At 43.9% G+C, this 21,044-nt stretch overlaps 1 protein-coding gene across 4 annotated transcripts in view; it reads left to right on the top strand.

The window, feature by feature from the left end:
* FAM171A1 (family with sequence similarity 171 member A1) overlaps window positions 1-21,044 on the top strand; it is a 177,788-nt gene that overhangs the window by 104,353 nt on the left and 52,391 nt on the right. For all 4 annotated transcript variants that reach the window (XM_066386648.1, XM_066386649.1, XM_066386651.1 and 1 more), the window contains one exon: window positions 4,495-4,587. In XM_066386648.1, the coding sequence (XP_066242745.1) occupies window positions 4,495-4,587 (93 nt within the window). The remainder of the gene's footprint in view (window positions 1-4,494; window positions 4,588-21,044) is intronic.

Below are 21,044 nucleotides of genomic sequence, written 5' to 3'. Positions count from 1 at the left end.
CCTGAGTAGTTTGTGATTCTCTGCAGGAATACGACTTTTTTACCTTCCATATGTCCGTCGGTACCGTTATTCCTCTACCATTGTTCTCCTGGCAAACTTGTCTCTGTCCTTTAGTGCCCAGCATGGCTTTTCTCTAATGAGTGAAATCTTCCTGCTTCTCCCAGGTAGAGTCAGATGGTCCATTTTCTTTGCTTATCAAAAGACATACATCTGTCTACTTGGTATGACAAGGACCTCCAGACATCAGTCCGCATCTCCTCTATGATGGGTAGAATACACCTACTGGCAGATCTGAGTGTCTCTCTGCCACCTCCCTCCCACTGGGGCACTCAGTCTATTTGAGGTCTGTGGTCCTTTCCCTCCTGCTTCATGAAGCCCCTGCTGGTGCCTCTGTGGCCACACAGCTCACTCATGACAAGAAATCATTTTTTTCTCCTATATGAAATAAGATTTGAGAAACAGTTTGCTACAACAGATGCTTCTTGTATGGAAGCACCAAATGTTTAGGTTAGAAACGTTTTTAGAACACCCTGCAGTGGTCACACATCCAGGAAACTGATCACAGGTGACTTCAGAGCTCAGAGTCTCCAACAGCAGTTAGCACAGAGCTCCCGGAACTGAGGGAGCAGGGCAGTGTCCGGGCCCTGTTTGAGAGGCAGAGTGCACACCTGCCCAGTTTGGGAGTGAGTTGTTCCTACAGGCAAAACAGTCTGGCCCTTTCTTTCTGCCCACTAGGTGCCCCATCCCACCGGGTAAAGTGTCATTGTTAAAGAAAATGATGTTTACCTTTGAAGTGAGTTTACAGATTTATCCCTGTTAGGGCTCCTCCCTGTAGCCCTGGCTGGCAGGCATTCCCTGATCCTCCCTCCCCCAACCTGGTGCGGATTTTTATCCCAACTTTGAACCTCTGAGGTGAATTCTTGTTTTTTTCTTAATTCTTTTTTAGTTTGTATTTGTAATACAATTTATAGACCATAAAATTTACCATTTTGAAGCGTGCAATTCACAAGGTTATCTACCCATCACCCCTGCTTAACCCTAGAGTATCTTCTTCACCCTCAAAATTACCCGCACCCATTAGCATCGGCTTGCTGTTCCTCACTCCCTCCAGCCTCCAGCCAGCACTCATCTCTCTGTCTCTGTGGACATTCCATAAATGGAATCCTAGGATACGTGGCCTCTTGTGTCTGGCATCATTCACTCAGCATAATCTTTTCAAGGTCTAGTCATGCTGTATGTAGCCTGAACCCTTACTTTATTCCTTTTCTTGGGTGGACAGTATTCCATGGTGTGGCTAGACCACATTTTGTTTTTCTTTTCATCAGTTGATGTTATTGAATTGTTTCTACTTTTTGGCCATTCTAATTCCGGTTTATGTGTGAATATGTGTTCTCTCTCAGTTCTCTTGAGTATATACCCAGGAGTGAAGCCGCTGGCTTGCGTGGTTACTCTGTGTTTAACACTTTGAGGAACAGCTAGGCTCAGTAGAACTATGTTGCCATCTTAGGTGTCCCATGGCACTCACCACATCCTGCTCATCATACAGCTACTTTACACGTGTTCTAGCCCCTTCCCATGTAGAGCCTTTGAATGCACACACTGCCTCTGGTGTATATAGTGGCAGCTAAATAAACTGACTCTGTAGAGAGGTCATATCCAAGGCCAGCTGACTGGTTCCTTCTGGCACTACTAAGAGCCAACTGTGCTAAAGAGTCGATACTCTGACCTCGTAATACTTCTTGTTCCTAATATTCTCCCAGAAAGACACTTTCCCTCTGCAGGCCTCACTTTCCCCATCTTCAAACTTAGAGACTGGGACTTTGAATATGAGCTCTTGGAGAATGGTGGTTGAGAACAGACTCCAGAGTTCAAATTCTGGCTCCAGTATTTACCAGTTGCAGGATCTTGGATAAGATAGTTACTTATCTATAAACCTGTTTCCTTACATATCAAATGGGTATGTTAATAATATTTATTTCATAGAGTTGTTTTGATATTTAAATAAGTTACTAAAATTAAAGCATTTAGAACAATGACGACATGTTGGAAAGGTTCAGTAATGTTAGTCATTATTATTTTGCCATAACATATTTATTTGTTTTCTCTTAAATTCGTGCTTTACCCAGAAACTTGTAGGCTTTGTTACTCTTTTAGTTCTACCAGGAGGTAGTTAATATCAAAATAGCACAAGTGCTATTATCTTACTATTCCCAGAGTAGGGGGGAATGTTTTCTTTTACCATCAGGCACACATTAATGTAAGCACAAATTTTTTAATTCTTTTTTTTTTTTTTTTTTTTTTTTTTAGCAAGAGAGACAGAGAAAGGGACAGGCAGACAAGAAGGGAGAGAGATGAGAAGCATCAGTTCTTTGTTGCAGCACCTTAGTTGTTCATTGATTGCTTTCTTGTATGTGCCTTGACTGGGGGTCTACAGCTGAGCCAGCGACCTTGGGCTCAAGCCAGCGACCCCATGCTCAAGCCAGCAACCCCACGCTCAAGCTGAATGAGCCTGTGCTCAAGCCAGATGAGCCCATGCTCAAGCCAGTGACCTCGGGGTTTCGAACTTGAGTTCTCTGCGTCCTAGGCCAACATTCTATCCACTGTGCTATCGCCTGGTCAGGTGAATTCTTTCTTAATGTTAATATCTAATGTTATATCTTTTACATTTTTGTAGTATGTACATTGTAACTCTTTATATATTCCTATATGAAGAGGTTCAGATGCTTTACTAAAAACTTTTAATGAATAAAAAAATAGTTCACTATTATAGGGTAAACCATTGTTATATGAATGATTATAGTACTACTGTGACATGGTGAAAGTCTTGTCAATCATACTTACAGAGAAAGCTGTTTTTTTTCTCACTTCTGTCACGAAATGAGTGGGTTTTATTCTCAAACCAATCAATTCTCCAACTCTCTGTACGCTGACTGGATGTCCTACAATTCACGTCAGTTCTGACATTGGCGCAGACCTCACAGGTTAAGGGCTCAGTCCCACAAGACCACCCTCCACTTCAGACGTAATTACCAGGTTGCCACCTGTACTTCTGACTGACTGGCTACAATCGCGGGTTTCTGTGATCCTCCTACATTCAGTAATTTGCTATAATGGCTCACAGAACTCAGGCAAATGTTTAACTTGCATTTGCCCATTTATTATACAGGGTATTGTAAAGACTACAGATGAACAGCCAGATGAAGAAGTACATGGGGCAAGGTCTAGAATGGTTCTGAGGGCAAGAGCTTCTTTCCCTGCAGAGTGGGGGTACAGCTCTTCCCTGGCACAGAGGTGTGTTCATCACTCCAGAAGCTCCCCAACCCCGTACTTTTGGGATTTTCGTAGAGGCTCCATCATTTAAGTATCACCCGTCATTAACTGAATCCCCGCCCTCTCCTTCTCCCAGAGGATAGGCGTGGGGCTGAACATTCCAAGACTCTAACCATGGGGGGTTTTGGGGGGGTTTTTTTGTTTTTTTTTTTTAATTTTTTACAGAGACAGAGAGTGAGTCAGAGAGAGGGATAGACAGGGACAGACAGATAGGAATGGAGAGAGATGAGAAGCATCAATCATTAGTTTTTCATTGCGCATTGAGACACCTTAGTTGTTCATTGATTGCTTTCTCATATGTGCCTTGACCGCGGGCCTTCAGCAAACCAAGTATCCCCTTGCTGGAGTCAGTGACCTTGGGTTCAAGCTGGTGGGCTTTTGCTCAAACCAGATGAGCCCACGCTCAAGCTGGCAACCTCGGGGTCTCGAATCTGGGTCCTCTGTATCCCAGTCTGACGCTCTATCCACTGCGCCACCGCCTGGTCAGGCTCTAACCATGGTTTAATCTTTCTAGTGACCAGCCCCATCCAGGAGTCATCCAGGAGCCCACCTGAGTTACCTCATTAGAGCAAAAGACACTCCTGCCACCCCCATCAATCAGGAAATTACAAAGGATTTAGAAGCTCTATGTCAGGAACCAGGGACAGAGACCAAATATATATTTTATGTCATTAATAAGAAAAATCAATATTGTTGATTGATTTGAAATCAGAGAATAGGCCCTGGCCAGTAGGTTCAGTGGTAGAGCATCAACCAGCATTTGGATGTCCAGGGTTTGATTCCTGGTCAGGGCACACAGGAGAAGCCACCATCTGCTTTTCTCTCTCTCTTTTCTCTCCTCTTTATCTCTTTCTCTATGCCCTTCCTGCAGCCATGGCTTGAATGGTTCGAGCATATAGGCCCTGGGTGCTAAGGATGGCTCTGTGGAGCCTCCGCTTCAGGCACTAAAAATAGCTCAGTTGTGAGCATGACCCCAGATGGGCAGAGCATCAGCTCCTGATGGGGGTTGCCTGGTGGATCCCGGTCAGGGTGCATGCAGGAGTCTGTCTATCTCCCCTCCTCTAACTTGGAAAAAAAGAAAAAGAAAATCATAGAATACAAAAATTAGAGTGGGCATTTTGATTTAAGTGTCAGAATTCTTTTACATCCATTTTTTTTCTGCAGTGTTTTCTTCACTGAGCCTTGGCCTGCTTCCAGAACGATCTGCTACTCTAATGGTTTATGAAGATGTTGTCCAAATAGTCTCAGGATTCCAAGGTATGTTGTATATTTAAAAAGGAAAAGCAACAGTAACTTTTGGGCTGCTACTAAAATCTTAAAATCTTATGAGGGACGGCTTATTGTCAAGTAGTGATGGCAGTGAATTTATCCAAAGCTGGGACATACCATCTGTTGTACCTATCAGTGCACAACACATTTGAATTTTGGTTAAACTGTTCGTTGGCTGTGATCTTGTTTCTTGTATGACCTGCTGTTAAATGCTGAGAGAATAGAAGGGGCTATGTTCATGTCACACCTCTCTCATCTCCAAAGGAGAGAATATTCCCCTCATGAGGTGAGAGCCAGGACTCTGTCTGGGTCTCGTTGACCAGTGGACAAGGTCACTCTTAAAAGGACTGTAAGCATTTGAGCACATACAACTTCAGTTTTCCCAGAGGAAGATTCTAGAGATCTGTTGCACAACAATATTATATGCTTAGTGCTACTGAACTGCACACTTATAAATGGTTAGGATAGTAACTTTCATGTTCTAGGTTTTTTACCCCAATCAAAAAATCTCTCCCTAACAAAAAAAGGAAAAAGTTCATGAGCATTTGAGTTTCACTTTTCCCTCTGTTGTTCCCTAGTTCAATTCATATCATGTGCAATGATGTGTATAAATATGACCTCACCCCTTCTACCTTCTCTTGCAGAGACACTCGTATAGAAAGCTTGAGGGACTTTCCCCTTGGTTGGTGTTGGGGTTAGAATTGGGAATAGCGCTTGTGTCAAACATAGTTCTGAGGTCATTTTCTTTCACCTAAATCATGGGCCTTAAGAATGCTATTTCCTGGAATTTAATGCTTCACCAGATTAGTTTCTTATTGACTTTATTTCTGTATTTTAATACTATTTTACACTAATAATTTTTTACCTAATCATATTCATGCGCCATTTGCGAATAAGCTGCACTCAGTCTTTTTTTATTAAGTCACTGTGAGAACATGCAGAGAGGTGAACATGTAGTCACTGCTCTTAGAAGATGGGTTTGAAGAGAAAATAAGTAGATGTATCTAGCAGCATGTGTAACTTGAGTCTGGGAGAGAAAACAGTGAAAGCCACGAATTAACTTTTTTCTTCCCCTAAGAGAGCAGACTTAAGCCTTATTCCCTTCACATTAGAACCACATTGTGGCCTAAGCCTATTGGCCCTTGTACCCCCAATTTTTCTTTGATTAGCTTTGCTACTATTGTTTCACAACGGAAAGTAATGGTTTTCCTTTTACAATATAATTGACATATTGCCTTGAATTAGTTTTAGGTGTACAATATAATGATTTGACATTGTGTATATGTTATGAAATGATCACCATAGGAAGTCTAGTTAACACCCATCACCATGTAGTTACTAATTTTTTTAATATCTAGTCTCTTAGCAACTTTCAAATATACAGTTAATAATATTAACTATAGTCACCATACTGTACGTTTCATCCCAAGGATTTACTTATTTATGGAAGTTTGTACCTTTGACACCCTCCACCCATTTCTCCCACCTGTCGTCCCCTGCCTCTGGCAATCACCAATCTGTTCTGTTTATCTGGCAGTTTGGTTTTGGTTTTTTTTAGATTCCACGTGTAAGTGGTATCATACAATATTTGTCTTTCTCTCTCTGGCTTATTTTATTCAGCATAATACCCTCAAGGTCATCCATGTTGTATGTTGTCACAGAGAGTAGGATTTCTTTCTGTTTTTGGCTGAATAATATTTTATTGTATATATCAACCACATTTTCTTTAACAACTCACTCACTGAAGGACGTTCAAGTTGTTTCCATGTGTTGGCTATTATAAATAATGCTGCAGTGAACATGAGGATGAGACCATGGTTTTCTTGAAATGAGGGAATGTTTATGCTTTCTTCTTACGTTCTTCATTAAGACAGGAACCTTTAGTCTCTTGCTAGCCCAGTTGAAATAACAAAGACTAACAGTTGTAATTAATGTCTCTGATACAGAGAAGCCATGCTCACTGTTTATTTCAGGATATAGCGGGCCTTTTCTGTGTTTTCCCTGGAGCTGTGAGTCATGTTGGTGTCTTGCCCTTGAACCTCAGCTGCCAAGGGGCTGGCACTCATCCATAGGGGGCCAGGGGCTGGATCCCAGCTGGAGCCATCAGCACAAACTCATCTTTCCCTTTCTTTTACTGGGATTGAGCTAAGAACCCGGAAAAGGTGAGAATCTCAGATGGAAGGTCCTGAGGTACAGTGTGTCTGTGACCATGCCAGGCCACCCATGAGCCCAAATGAGAAGGAATAGAGAGAATGAGTAAGAAAAGGGAGCCAGCTGGCAGCAGGTCAGGGAGAAGCAGACTGGGGGTTTCTGGAGTCATGTTGGTGTCACTGCATTCAGGGGAAATACACAAACTCGTATCTTGTCACCCCAGAGCTTCCCTGAACCCAGAACCTGCCGTACCTTCCATCCCTCTGTCTCCCGGTCTTGGATACCGCACAACCCTTGTAAGGCCAGTGGCCTCCGCTGTGCAGATTTACACTGGATTCGGGCAGACGGTAAAGAAACTGTGGAGCTGGAAAATGGTGGGCCATTCCGTTTTATTATTAGAGTCTCGCAACGGCGGACGGACGAGCTAGCAGGCAGGGAAGACCGCTTCCCTTTCTCTCTGGGCTGACCAGCAAACAGGGCAGGGAAAAAAACGCCTTCTCCAGCGAACAATAGCAAAAACGACCCCTCCCAATGGTGGCAGGCAATCTGCAATCTACAGTCTGCCGCCCTGAGGGCAGCACCTGCAGCCTTACATAGACTATACACACGTGGTGCTGCCCTGTGCTCGTGCACCAATCAGGCAAAGTACAAGCGAGCAAGCCTAACACACTTGTTTGCCCAACAACCCTCTTTCCCTTACTGCCCCTCATGTCCTTTCAGTAACCAGAGGTGCATTAAAACAACGCTCCAGCTAGAGGTTCTCGGTCTCATTATGATACCTTCCTTTCTGCCATATTTGAGAGTATACTCTACCCATCCAGCCAACATTTTACAACCTTAAGTACAAGGGGTGTATCATCTTCACCTTAGAACCTTCAGAGCCGGCAGCATCGAGTCCGCACTGGACATGCCAGGCATTTCACAGCCTCTCCTCTGCCCCTGGGCCCCACGTAGCCAGCACTGGCTCACACGGAAGTTCTCAGCCTCCCTGCCACACAGCCCTGCGTCCAGGTGCGCAGTCTCTCCCCCCTGCCTCTGCACAGTCTCAGATACAGTTCACAGGTCGCACCTACAGGACTTCTTTCCTCCTGGACAGTTGATGGCTCTCTCTTTAACTTTCTCATGTACTTTTTAGCCTAGAGCTCTTATTTTAACAGTGAAAACACTGTGATAATAAGCACTTTCCATGCATGTCTTCTTTGCTCTTGAGTTCCAGATGAGAGGACCGTTGTCCTTTCCTCTTCACACCCTGTGCCCCTGCAGAGGAGCCCCTCGGCACGTGTTGTCTGGGTCCCTGTGAGGTGCTCACCGTGTGTGTACAGTGGTTTTCATTCGGGGACTGTTGTGTCCCCGGGTCGCATTTAGCAATGTCTGGTGATGTTTTGGGGGTGTCATGACTTAGGACCTGCCACCAGCAGGAAGTGGCTACAGGCCAGCTATGTTGATAGAGATGCTGAAGTGTACAGGATGGTCCCTATTCCACAGCAAAGAGCTACCTGGTCCAAAATGTTAATAATGCCCAGAATGAGGAGCCCTGACCTAGTCAGACTTGAGACAAACCGTCATTAGGACATAGTGAATTGCTCAGTGTAACTCAACTTTATGTTCAGTTCTGTAATTTTGTTGGGTAACAACTATATACAGGACACAGTGTGATGGGTTTCAGAACAACTGCAGTTAAGAAGCTTTAGTCTAAAAGAGGAGAAGATACGGGAAATTATTGCTTACCATGCACCTGCTATATACCAGCAGGCTCCATTAGACCTCCTGAATGTAAGTTCTGATCTAGCACCACAACAAATATATTGTGATTTTATTTTTGTTTGTTTTTTTCTTTTTTTTTTTTTCTTTTTTTTTTTTTTGTATTTTTCTGAAGGTGGAAACGGGGAGAAACAGTCAGACAGACTCCCGCATGCACCCGACCGGGATCCACCTGGCACGCCCACCAGGGGCGACGCTCTGCCCACCAGGGGGCGATGCTCTGCCCCTCTGGGGCGTCGCTCCGCCACGACCAGAGCCACTCTAGCGCCTGGGGCAGAGGCCAAGGAGCCATCCCCTTCGCTGGGGCCATCTTTTGCTCCAATGGAGCCCCGGCTGCGGGAGGGGAAGAGAGAGACAGAGAGGAAGGAGGGGGGTGGAGAAGCAAATGGGCGCTTCTCCTATGTGCCCTGGCCGGGAATCGAACCCGGGTCCCCCGCACGCCAGGCCGACGCTCTACCACTGAGCCAACCGGCCAGGGCCTTATTTTTATTTAAAAAAAAATTTTTTTTTAATAAATTTTTATTTTAATGGGGTGACATCAATAAATCAGGGTACATACATTCAAAGAAAACATTTCCAGGTTATCTTGTCATTTAGTTCTGTTGCATACCCATCACCTGAAAAGAGATCATACTCCGCCACCCTCCATCCAGTTCTCTCTGTACCCCTCCCCCTCCCCCTCTCCCTCCTTCCCTCCCCCCACCCCCCATAGCCACCACACTCCTGTCCATGCCTCCTAGTCTCACTTTTATGTCCCCCCAATGTATGGAATCCTGCAGTTCCTGTTTTTTTCTGATTCGCTTATTTCACCCCGCACAATGCTACCAAGAGTCCACCATTCCGCTATAAGTGATCCGATGTCACCATTTCTCCTAGCTGAATAATATACCATGGTGTATATGTGCCCCATCTTCTTCATCCAGTCCTCTATTTTTTTTACAGTGATTAAAAGCCTTTAAGCAAACTCTTGGCCCATACAGCAAGAATCCCTAAAAGAGTAGTGTCCTTAACATGTTCCCCAAGTCCAAGATGGCCCCATCACCATGCCAAGTCCCTGAAAAATGCAACCCAACCACAGTTCAGTCTGTTAGGAGCTGTCACAGGGAGCAGGAGTCCAGGAAAGTTCCCCACAGGAAAAGTCCGCATGGCACTGGAATTGTTGTCACCATTCTATACTTTGCAGCTCATGTCCAAGTCCCAATGACCGCTGCTTCTAGCTGGTAATGATTCAGGTAAACTGGAAAAAGCCATTTGCAGCATGCGTGGATATGGAGCTTCTGTTCTCCTCTGCCTGGAGAGTTGAGACCAGGTTGTTTTTCCCTGGAGCTCTGTGACTGTGGCCTGGTAAAGAAAACCTTGGGATACACTAAGCTGGGTGGCAAAGGTAAATTCATAATAGAAGTTGGCAAAAGGAGGAAACAGAGCTCTAAATTAGGAGTAGGTCCCAGCCTGAAGTATGAGTGGGGCATTGGGGTAGGAGGGATAAAGGAAACACTATATATTAAGCAAAGCAGCAGAAAATAGGACTATCAACACCCACAACAGAGATCTTTGAGGGAAGAATAAAAAACCTGACTATTCAGGCAAAATATAGTTAAGTGGCCCTTGTGCGAATGAGATCAGTTTACCTGCTTCTTGGAAGAAATACCCTAGGCTCGTCCACAGTATCGTAGATGGGGCCCACGGCCCTGGGCACCTTCAGCCTTCAGTGGCAAACCCAGCTTTCTGGGCAAGGTTAGGTCATAGGTGGCTGGAGCGGGGCTGGAAGAGACTGAACCCTCCCTTAGAGGAGCGAGGGGGAAGCCCACCTTCCAGTGTCCCTGTTTCCTCACAGCAGAGGCGTGTAAGCCTGGCAGGCTTTAGCTCAATGACCTTCCTTTCCACTATTGAAGCAGGACCCAGATGGCATCCTATGAGACCCCTTTGGGGTGTTGGAGCCTTTAAGGGTGTATCCTAAAAGCTGGTAGTTCCCCTGATCTCTATTGGGTTTTTTCTGCCTCTAGGTATCTTTAAAGCCATTCTCAGAAGATCTCGCTGAGGGGTTTGAGGATCCCCATCTGCCTATATAAATCTTTTCCATATATCTGGAGCTATTTGGAAAAAAGACAGAACAGTGTTATTAGCTAGATCTAATAAAGAAGGTAGTAGTTTGCAGGCGAAAAAGATTTGGTGTTTCCTGTTCATCAGCATTCAAAAGAAATGTAATTTTTTTTTTTTTTAAGTAAAAAGCATGATATGGTAGACCCGTTGGAGTCATTGGCCTGGTGTGCAGGATTCCCGGGTTCGATTCCTGGCCAGAGCACACAGGAGAAGCGCCCATCTACCTCCCCACTCCTCCCCCTCTCCTTCCTCTTCGTCTCTCTCCTCCCGCCCACAGCCAAGGCTCCACTGGAGCAAATCCACCCTGGGCACTAAGGATGGCCCCATGACCTCCGCCCCAGTCACCAGAATGGCTCCGGTCCCAACGGAGCAACACCCCAGATGGGCAGAGCATTCCCCCCAGTAGGCATGCCAGGTGGATCCCAGTCAGGCACATGCAGGAGTCTGCCTGACTGCCTCTGCATTTCCATCCTCAGAAAAATACAAAAAATAAATAAATAAAAGAAAAAATACTCAAAAAAAAAAAAGGGGGGGGGGGCATTCCCTTGTGCTTAAGCTCCAGGGAGCATGGAGTGAGCTTGAGTATGTCCTATGAAACATGGAGCTCTATGTTGACATATAAGTCTTTGAAGAAGGAGGAACTGCTGAAATAGTTTATCAGCATTTGTCCCTAAGACAGCAGTCTTTATAGTGGGAACACCATATGTAAATATTTGCTGTCTGTCTATAGATTAAGGGGGGAATATGGCAAATGCTGAAAAGCCATGATCTTTGTGCCCCTCCCCTCCCCCAACCCTCTCCCTCTCTCCCCCCACCCTGTAACCCCAACACTGTTGTTCATGTCTCTGAGTCTCATCTTTATGTCCCACCTATGTATGGAAACGTATAGTTCTTAGTTTTTTCTGATTTACTTCTTTCACTCAGTATAATGTTATCAAGGCCCATCCATGTTGTTGTAAAAGATCCTATTTCATCATTTCTTATGGCTGAGTAGTATTCCATAGTATATATATACCAAAGCTTTTTAATCCACTCGTCCTCTGATGGACACTTGGGCTGTTTCCAAATCTTTGCTATTGTGAACAATGCTGCCATAAACATGGGGGTGCATTTCTTCTTTTCAAACAGTGCTATGGTGTTCTTGGGGTATATTCCTAACAGTGGTATAGCTGGGTCAAAAGGCAGTTCGATTTTTAATTTCTTGAGGAATCTCCGTACTGTTTTCCACAGTGGCTGCACCAGTCTGCATTCCCACCAGCAGTGCAGGAGGGTTCCCTTTTCTCCACATCCTCGCCAGCACTTATTCTGTGTTGTTTTGTTGATGAGCGCCATTCTGACTGGTGTGAGGTGATATCTCATTGTGGTTTTAATTTGCATTTCTCTAATCATTAGTGATGTTGAACATTTTTTCATATGCCTATTGGCCATCTGTGTGTCCTCTTTGGAGAAGTGTCTATTCATTTCTTTTGCCCATTTTTGGATTGGATTGTTTGTCTTCCTGGTATTAAGTTTTACAAGTTCTTTATAAATTTTGGTTATTAACCCCTTATCAGACGCTATGTCAAATATATTCTCCCATTGTGTAGTTTGTCTTTTTATTCTGTTCTTATTGTCTTTAGCTGTGCAGAAGCTTTTTAGTTTGATAAAGTCCCATTTGTTTATCCTGTCTTTTATTTCACTTGCCTGTGGAGACAAATCAGCAAATATATTGCTGCGAGAGATGTCAGAGAGCTTACTGCCTATGTTTTCTTCTAAGATGCTTATGGTTTCACGGCTTACATTCAAGTCTTTTATCCATTTTGAGTTTATTTTTGTGAGTGGTGTAAGTTGGTGGTCTAGTTTCATTTTTTTTCAGGTAGCTGTCCAGTTTTCCCAACACCATTTGTTGAAGAGGCTGTCTTTACTCCATTGTATTGTCTTACCTCCTTTGTCAAATACCAGTTGTCCATAGAGCTGTGGGTTTATTTCTGAGTTCTCTGTTCTGTTCCATTGATCTATATGCCTGTTCTTATGCCAGTACCATGCTGTTGTGAGTACAATGGCCTTATAATATAACTTGATATCTGGAAGTGTGATACCTCCCGCTTTTTTCTTCCTTTTCAGGATTGCTGAGGCTATTCGTGTTCTTTTTTGGTTCCATATAAATTTTTGGAATATGTGTTCTATGTCTTTGAAATAAGTCATTGGTATTTTCATTGGTATTGCATTGAATTTATAAATTGCTTTGGGTAATATAGACATTTTAATGATGTTTATTCTTCCTAACCATGAGCACGGTATATGCCTCCACTTATTCGTATCTTCCTTGATTTCTTTTATCAATGTTTTATAATTTTCTGAGTACAAGTCTTTAATCTCCTTGGTTAGATTTATTCCTAGATACTTTATTTTTTTGGTTGCAATGGTAAAGGGGATTGATTCCCTGATTTCTCTTTCTGACAGTTCATTATTAGTGTATAAAAATGCCTCTGATTTCTGAGTATTGATTTTCTATCCTGCCACCTTGGCAAATTCTTTTATCAGGTCTAGTAGTTTTTTGACTGAGACTTTAGGGTTTTCTATATACAATATCATGTCATCTGCAAATAATGATAATTTTACTTCTTCTTTTCCAATTTGGATGCCTTTTATTTCTTTTTCTTGTCTGATTGCTGTGGCGAGGACTTCCAAAACTATGTTGAATAAGAGTGGTGAAAGGGGGCACCCCTGCCTTGTTCCTGATCTTAAGGGGATTGCTTTTAATTTTTGCCCATTGAGTATGATGTTGGCTGTGGGATTGTCATAGATGGCCTTTATCATGTTGAGGTATGTTCCCTGTATTCCCACTTTGCTGAGAGTTTTGATCATGAATGAGTGCTGGACTTTATCAAATGCTTTTTCTGCATCTATTGAAATTATCATGTGGTTTTTCTCCTTTCTTTTGTTTATGTGATGAATCACGTTGATTGATTTGTGAATGTTGTACCAGCCTTGCCTCCCAAGAATAAATCCTACTTGATCATGGTGTATGATTTTTTCCATATATTGCTGGATCCGGTTTGCTAATATTTTGTTGAGGATTTTTGCATCTAAGTTCATCAGGGATATTGGCCTATAATTTTCTTTCTTTGTGTTGTCTTTGCCTGGTTTTGGAATCAGAATTATGCTCGCCTCATAAAAGGAGTTTGGAAGTCTTCCTTCCTCTTGAATTTTTTGAAATAGCTTGAGAAGGATAGGAGTTAGTTCTTCTTTGAATATTTGGTAGAATTCACTTGTGAAGACATCAGGCCCAGGACTTTTCTTTTTTGGGAGTTTTTTGATAGCTGTTTGAATCTCATTTGTTGTAATTGGTCTGTTTAGGTTTTCTGATTCTTCCAGATTGATTTTTGGAAGATTATATGATTCAAGGAATTTGTCCATTTCATCTAGGTTGTCTAGTTTTTTGGCGTACAGTTCTTCATAGTATTTTCTTACAATATTTTGTATTTCTGTTGTGTCAGTTGTTATTTCTCCACTCTCGTTTCTAATTTTATTTATTTGAGTCCTCTCTCTTTTTTTCTTGGTGTGTCTTGTTAAAGGTTCATCGATCTTGTTTACCTTTTCAAAGAACCAGCTCCTGGTTTCATTGATCCTCTGTATTGTTTCTTTAGCCTCTATGTCATTTATTTCTGCTCTGATCTTTATTATTTCCTTCCTTCTACTAGCTCTGGGCTTTACTTGCTGTTCTTTTTCCAGTTCTTTTAGATGCAGGGTTAAGTTGTTTATTTGAGCTTTTTCTAGCTTCTTGAGGTATGCCTGTAATGCTATAAACTTCCCTCTCAGGACTGCTTTTGCTGTGTCCCATAAATTTTGAGTTGATGTATGCTCATTATCGTTTGTTTCTAGGAATTTTTTAATTTCTTCTTTGATCTCCATGTTAACCCATTCGTTGTTTAATAACGTACTATTTAGTTTCCAAGTGTTTGAATGTTTTTCAATTTTTCTATTGTGGTTGATTTCTAGTTTAATGCCATTGTGATCAGAGAAAGTGCTCGATATGATTTCAATCTTCTTAAATTTGTTGAGCCCGCTTTTGTGCCCTAACATGTGGTCTATTCTAGAGAATGTACCATGAGCGCTTGAAAAGAATGTATATTCTGCTGTTTTAGGGTGAAAGGTTCTGAAGATATCTATTAAATCGAGTTGATCTAGTATGTCCTTTAAGTCTGCTGTTTCTTTGTTAATTTTCTTTCTTGAGGATCTATCTAATGATGTTAATGGGGTATTGAAATCTCCTACTATTATAGTGTTGCTGTTGATCTCGCCCTTTAAGTATCAAAGTCTGCTTTATATATTTAGGTGCTCCTATATTAGGTGCGTAGATATTTATAACAGTTATATCTTCCTTTTGGATTGCTCCCTTTATCATTATGTAGTGACCTTCTTTATCTCTAACTATGGTCTTTGTTCTAAAGTCCATTTTGTCTGATATAAGTGTTGCTACCCCAGCTTTTTTTTCATTTCCATTTGCGTGAAATATTTTTTTCCATCCTTTTATCTTCAGTCTGTGTGTATCTTTTGATTTAAGGTGTGTCTCTTGTAGACAGCATATGCATGGGTCCTGTTTTCTTATCCATGCAGCTACCCTATGTCTCTTGATCGGATCATTTAATCCATTAACATTTAAGGTTATTACTGATATGTAATTGTTTATTGCCATTTTTTTTCTTTAATACTGTTTTTCTCTTTTGCTATATTCTTTTTTTCCTTTGATCTGTTTACAACAGGTCCCTTAGCATTCCTTGCAGCCTTGGTTTGGTTGCAGTGAAATCCTTGAGTTTTTTTTTTGTCTGTGAAGCTTTTTATTTCTCCTTCAATTTTAAATGATAGCCTTGCTGGATAAAGTAGTCTTGGTTGTAGGTTCTTGTTCTGCATTACTTTGAATATTTCTTGCCATTCCCTTCTGGCCTCAAGTGTTTCTGTTGAGAAGTCAGAAGTCATCCTTATGGGGGCTCCTTTGTAGGTGATAGTCTTTTTTTCTCTAGCAGCTTTTAATATTTTCTCTTTATCATTTAGCTTTGGTAATTTAATTATGATGTGTCCTGGTGTTGGTTTCTTTGGGTTTCTCCTTAATGGAATTCTCTGTGCTTCCTGAACATGTGAAATGTTTTCCTGCCTTAATTGGGGGAAGTTTTCCGCTATAATATGTTTGAACAAAGTTTCTATCCCTTGTTCTTTCTCTTCTTATTCAGGAACCCCTATGATGCGGATGTTATTTCTCTTCATGTTGTCACAGAGCTCTCTTAGTGTTTCCTCAGACTTTTTGAGTCTCTTTTCTTTTTTCTGCTCTGCTTCCATGCCTTTATTTATTGTGTCCTCTAACTCACTGATTCGATTCTCTGCTTCATCCATCCTGCTTTTAATTCCTTCCATTGTATTCTTTATTTCAGATATTGTATTTGTCATTTCTGTCTGATTCTTTTTTATTATTTCAATGTCCTTTTTTATATTTGTTATCTCTTTATTTAGGTTTTCGTAATGGCCATCTATGGTGGTTCTAATATCTTTGAGCATCCTAACAATCGTTATTTTAAACTCTGCATCTGGTAATTTGGTTATATCTGATTCACTTAGGTCCTTTTCTGGGGATTTCTCTTGGTTTATTTGTGTTGTATTTCTCTGCCTCCGTATTTTCTCTTCACGGGAGTGGCTGTGATCACGTGCTTGGGTGCACAAGGGTTGGTGGCCTTGGCCTTTGCCCCGCCCCCATGTGTGACGTTATGCTCGTTCCTGAGGGCACTGGCGAGCACCTTTGTTCAGCTGCGGGTCTCCGCCTGTTTCCGAGCTTTCGCCCTGCCTTTGCAGGATGATCCCACTCAAGGAACAGCTGCTAGCCTTGGCTCTACTGTCGGGCAGGGCTGCGTGCTCAAGCTCAGCTCCGTAGCGGAACTCCGCCTCTTCTGGGTTTTTGGCTCCACCCCCGCGGGAGGAGCCGGCTACCAAGTCAGACCGCAAGCCTGGGTTGCACGGGCCGGGCAGGGCTGTGCTCCTCTGCCCTTGCTCCGGGGCTGGTCTCCACCCTTTCCAGGTTTCCCACCCTTCTCCCGGAGGCTGGATTACAGGCTGCCGGCAGCTGAGCTTGGCCGCTTTTGCACGCCCCCTTCTCCCTAGCTGGGCAAGATTGAGCTCACACCTGAGCCCACTGGTGGCCAGCCGGCTTCCAACCCTGCCAGCAGAACCGTGCTTTTGTCTCCCGCTGCCGCCCACCCTCCGGCTCGCCCTCAGCCGCGTGGGTGGGGGCGTTGCAGCTCGGACCCTAAGACTCACTACTGTAGACCCGAAAGCTCCCTCCTTCTATGCTACTCTGCTCTGAATGCTGCGAGGGAGCTTGTTTGGCTGCTCTCCTGCTTCCCTTTGCTGGTATTGCTGTTTCCGGGGGAAATCTTCACTTCAGCTTTGGGGAGTGACTCGTCCCAGGGGTTAGGGTGGCTATCTCCCAAAATGTTTCTCCCTTTGCCTCCTAGATTGCACTCTCTTCCTGTTACTGTGGTTCTCTCCCCTTTCCTTCCGTCCCCAGGAGCCCCAGGTTAGTGTTTGTGAGAGAGATGTTCTGCGCAGTCCCTTTAAGAAGGATCCTGGGTCTGAGAAATCAGACTCTCTCTCAAATAGTATCCTGACTTGTTTCCAGCTACATACTGTCCTTATGCTTCTTCTGGGCTCTGGGGCTGCAGGCTGGGGCTTTGTTCCTGGGGCTCAGGACCTTTTCCCCTCTGCTAAACTCACTTCCCGCCACGCGAGCCTCTCCCTGCTGCCGTTGGCTCCGAGAAGCTGGGCAGCCCTCTCCGCGTTTCTGCTTTTCCTACCAGTCTAAGTGTGGCTTCTTCAGCATTCCTTGGTTGAAGAGTCCTTTTAGTTTAGTCCAAAGTTGGTTTTTCCAGCTGATAGTTCATAAAATTAGTTTTTAATCCACTTTGGTTCTGGGAGGTAGATGCTGGTACGTCCGCCTACTCCAGCGCCATCTTGTCTTTCTTTATTTTTAAAATTTTTCTTGATTGATTGATTTCAGAGAGAGAGTAAGTGGGGTATAAGGAGCTAGATAGAGAAAGAGAGAAACATCAATTTGTTGCTCCACTTATTTGTGCATTCATTAGTTGAGTCTTATACTGTCCTGAGCAGGGATCGAACCTGCAACCTTGGGGTGTCAGGATGATGCTATAACCAACTGAGAAACCCAGCCAGGGCACTATTGTGATTTTAAAGATAAAGAACCTGGCCTGGCCAGGTGGTGGCACAGTGGATAGAGTGTCGAACTGAGACGCAGAGGACCCAGGTTCAAAACCCCGACATCACCGGCTTGAGCACAGGCTTCCCAGCTTAAGCATGAGGTCGCTGACTTGGGATCATAAACGTGACCCCATGGTCGTTAGCTTGAGCCCGAAGGTCGCTGGCTTGAGCAAGGGGTCCCTCAGTCTGTTGTAGCCCCCTGGTCAAGGCACAAATGAGAGCGCAATCAGTGAACAACTAAGGAGCTGCAGTGAAGAACTGATGCTTCTCATCTCTCTCCCTTCCTGTCTGTCCCTGTCTGTCCCTCTCTCTGTCTCTCTCTCCGTCTCTGTCACAAAAATAAATAAAATAAAAGATAAAGAACCTAAACACGAAAGTACTCAACTAGAAGGTGGCAGAGGAAAGATTGAAACACAGCCATCTGTGTTCCCGTCTCATGGTACCTTTGATCTGGGAGATTTGCAAATATACAAAAAAAAAAAAAAAAAACAAACAAACAACCACAGTACAGGGCACAGAAAGATCAATGCTATGAGATACAAATAAGTTTAGAGCTTAAGGCAGGATCGAGACAGCCTACAATAGAAGAGGTGGCATTTGAGATGGATATGCAACTAGAGGAGGGGAAGGGACTCCAGATGGGGAGAAAAGCATGGGTGTATTTGCAGAAGCACAATTCTGTGCAGTCCCATGTGGCTGGAGTCTGAGAGCTGACTGGCAGTAAGGAGAGCATCACTTCTGGTGTAGGCTTGGTATGTTAGGAGGGATACAGAGACTAAAATGTGTAAAGCCAGCAGGCAAGGCCAGGGCCACTATCACAGCCGCCTGGCCCATGCAGGTTCGCATTGGATTCGGACAGTCGGTAAAGAAACAGCGGAGCCAAAAGCTGGTGGGCCATAGTCTTTAATCCTAGTTTGCACCCGGCGGGCAAGTAAAAATACACACTGGGCTCCAAAACCCAATCACATTCAGTGCTCACAAAGCTACTGATTTATCCGAGTTTCCTAGAATCAAAGGTTTCTAGCTCACCAGACTTATTCTCCTCAGTTCCCCATCTCCTTCCTTCTCCCAGATACAAACTCTACACAAACTGGCATCTCACTCAGCACTCCGCCATCTTGGCTGCTTTTCCTGGCCTCCTCCACGTGGCCTCCTCCTGCTGCTGGCTCTACTCTCTCTGCTCTCTCATGCTAATCTCAGGAACCAAGAGTCAAGTCCCGTTCTGCCCCCATTTTATAGTGTAGCTTCACAACCTTTAATCCAATATACAAAATAGGGTAGTCTCTAATACAAAGTCACTTCTCTGAGGCATGATTGGATTGTACCGCCCTACAGCAAAAAGGGTGGGAAAGGCTTAATCCCAAAACCAAGCCCCAGGTTACAACGATCTCCAACACACATTAATATCACCTGGGCGATGGCCTCTTTAACAAAGTGAGCATAATACATTTTATCTGCCCAACAAATGAAAAGAATTCATTTCTACCTCTTACAAATAGAATGACTTTCGGCAAGTGCTTAACCTCTTTGAGCCTCAGTTTTCCCACCCATAAAGAGAGGATATAGTTCCTCTTTCCAGGATTGTTGTAAATATTAAATAAAATAAAATGTATATAAGAACTTTTTTAATTCTTTTTTTTCCCTTCTTTTTCCAAGTGAGAGGAGGGGAGATGGAGAGATTCCCACGTGCACCCCGACCGGGATCCACCCAGAAAACCCTGTCTGGGGCCAATGCTCTGCCCATCTGGTGCCATGCTCAAACCCGAGCTATTTTTAGCACCTGAGGCAGAGGCTCCATGGAGCCATCCTCAGCGCCCAGGGCTAATTTGCTCGAACCAATCAAGCCATGCTGTGGGAGGGGAAGAGAGAGAGAGAGAGAGAGAAAGAGAGAGAGAGAAGGGAAAGGGGAGGGATGGAGAAGCAGATAGGCATTTCTCCTGTGTGCCTTGACTGGAAATGAAACCTGGGACATTGACCTGCCAGACCAACACTGCACCACTTAACCAACCAGCCAGGGCCAAGAATTTTTTAGATTCTTAAAGCACTGAACTGTATTTCTCATAGGACAGTTGGAGTAGCAGTTTGGGTCTACTTGTTCTCTAATTGTTGCTGCCACTGTTAAATTGGTAAGTGGTGCAGGTCCATTCAAGGTTCCTGGGAAGGGATAAGATGTAATCAGAGTGGCGTTATAGAAAAGTGTGTGAGTAGATGAAAAGGGGTAAGTCTGAAGCAAGGGGCCAGTTAAGAGACTTCTGCAATAGTAAGGCAAGGGATTACGTAGGGCATTGTAGGGTGGAGGCAGAAAGGTAGAAAAAGATGCTGCTGGAAATATTGATAAGGAAAATTAGCCAATCCCAGCACTTGGACAAATGTGACGAATAATAGAGAGGGAAAATGATGGAGATAACCTGTATTCAAAACTGGGGTTGGGGAAAATGAGGTATTGTTAAGTGGCAGAGAAGGTCGGTGATGATTTTAGAGTGCCTGATGGGCATCCAGGTGGCAGTGTCTAGAAGGCAGAGGAAATGCAGACGTGGAGCTTGGCAGAGATTCCCGGGCTAGAGAGAGAGGAAGGGGACAATGGAGGTTGTGGCAGTAGGGGGAGTCCGCATGGACAGAGCCCAGAAACAGCAGAGGCAGCTGTGGCAGGAACTGTTTGATCAGAGGCGGGAGGAGGAAGAAAGTACTCGCAGAAGAAAAAGCGGCCTGACTCTGCGGAGACCAGAGTTCAGGACCATGAATGCCAAGCAGGAGAGGTTCGAGGAGGGGCTGGTGAACAGTGCTGACCATTGTTAAGAGGTCAGCGAGGATGAAGGCTGAGAAATGGTCACAGGGTTTGCAGATTATAATGAGTTGACATTTCCAAGGGCAGCAAGTGTTGGGGGATAGAAGGCATGCCACTGGGTGTTGGGTGGAAGGAGAGAAGGCATTTGCATATGGGAATAACAGTTAAAGTCATGTTTTATTGTTACTTTTCTAGATGAGGAAGAAATGAGTAGATTTGTTGGTTGGGTTGGAAACGCCTTTGGAGTAGATTATCGACGAAGGCAAGAAGAGTTGGTTGAGCCAAGTCTTGTGATAAAACAGCAGACGTTAGGATACTTGAGTTAACCTTGGAAGAGAGTTGGGGCAGAGAGAAGAGGGAAGGGAGATTTTAAAGTGCAGAGAGAAGACATGGTGGCCCCAGTATT

The sequence above is a fragment of the Saccopteryx leptura genome, chromosome 5 (assembly GCF_036850995.1).
Source record: "Saccopteryx leptura isolate mSacLep1 chromosome 5, mSacLep1_pri_phased_curated, whole genome shotgun sequence".
Classification (NCBI taxonomy): domain Eukaryota; kingdom Metazoa; phylum Chordata; class Mammalia; order Chiroptera; family Emballonuridae; genus Saccopteryx; species Saccopteryx leptura.
This window is presented reverse-complemented; position numbering and strand designations above follow the sequence as displayed.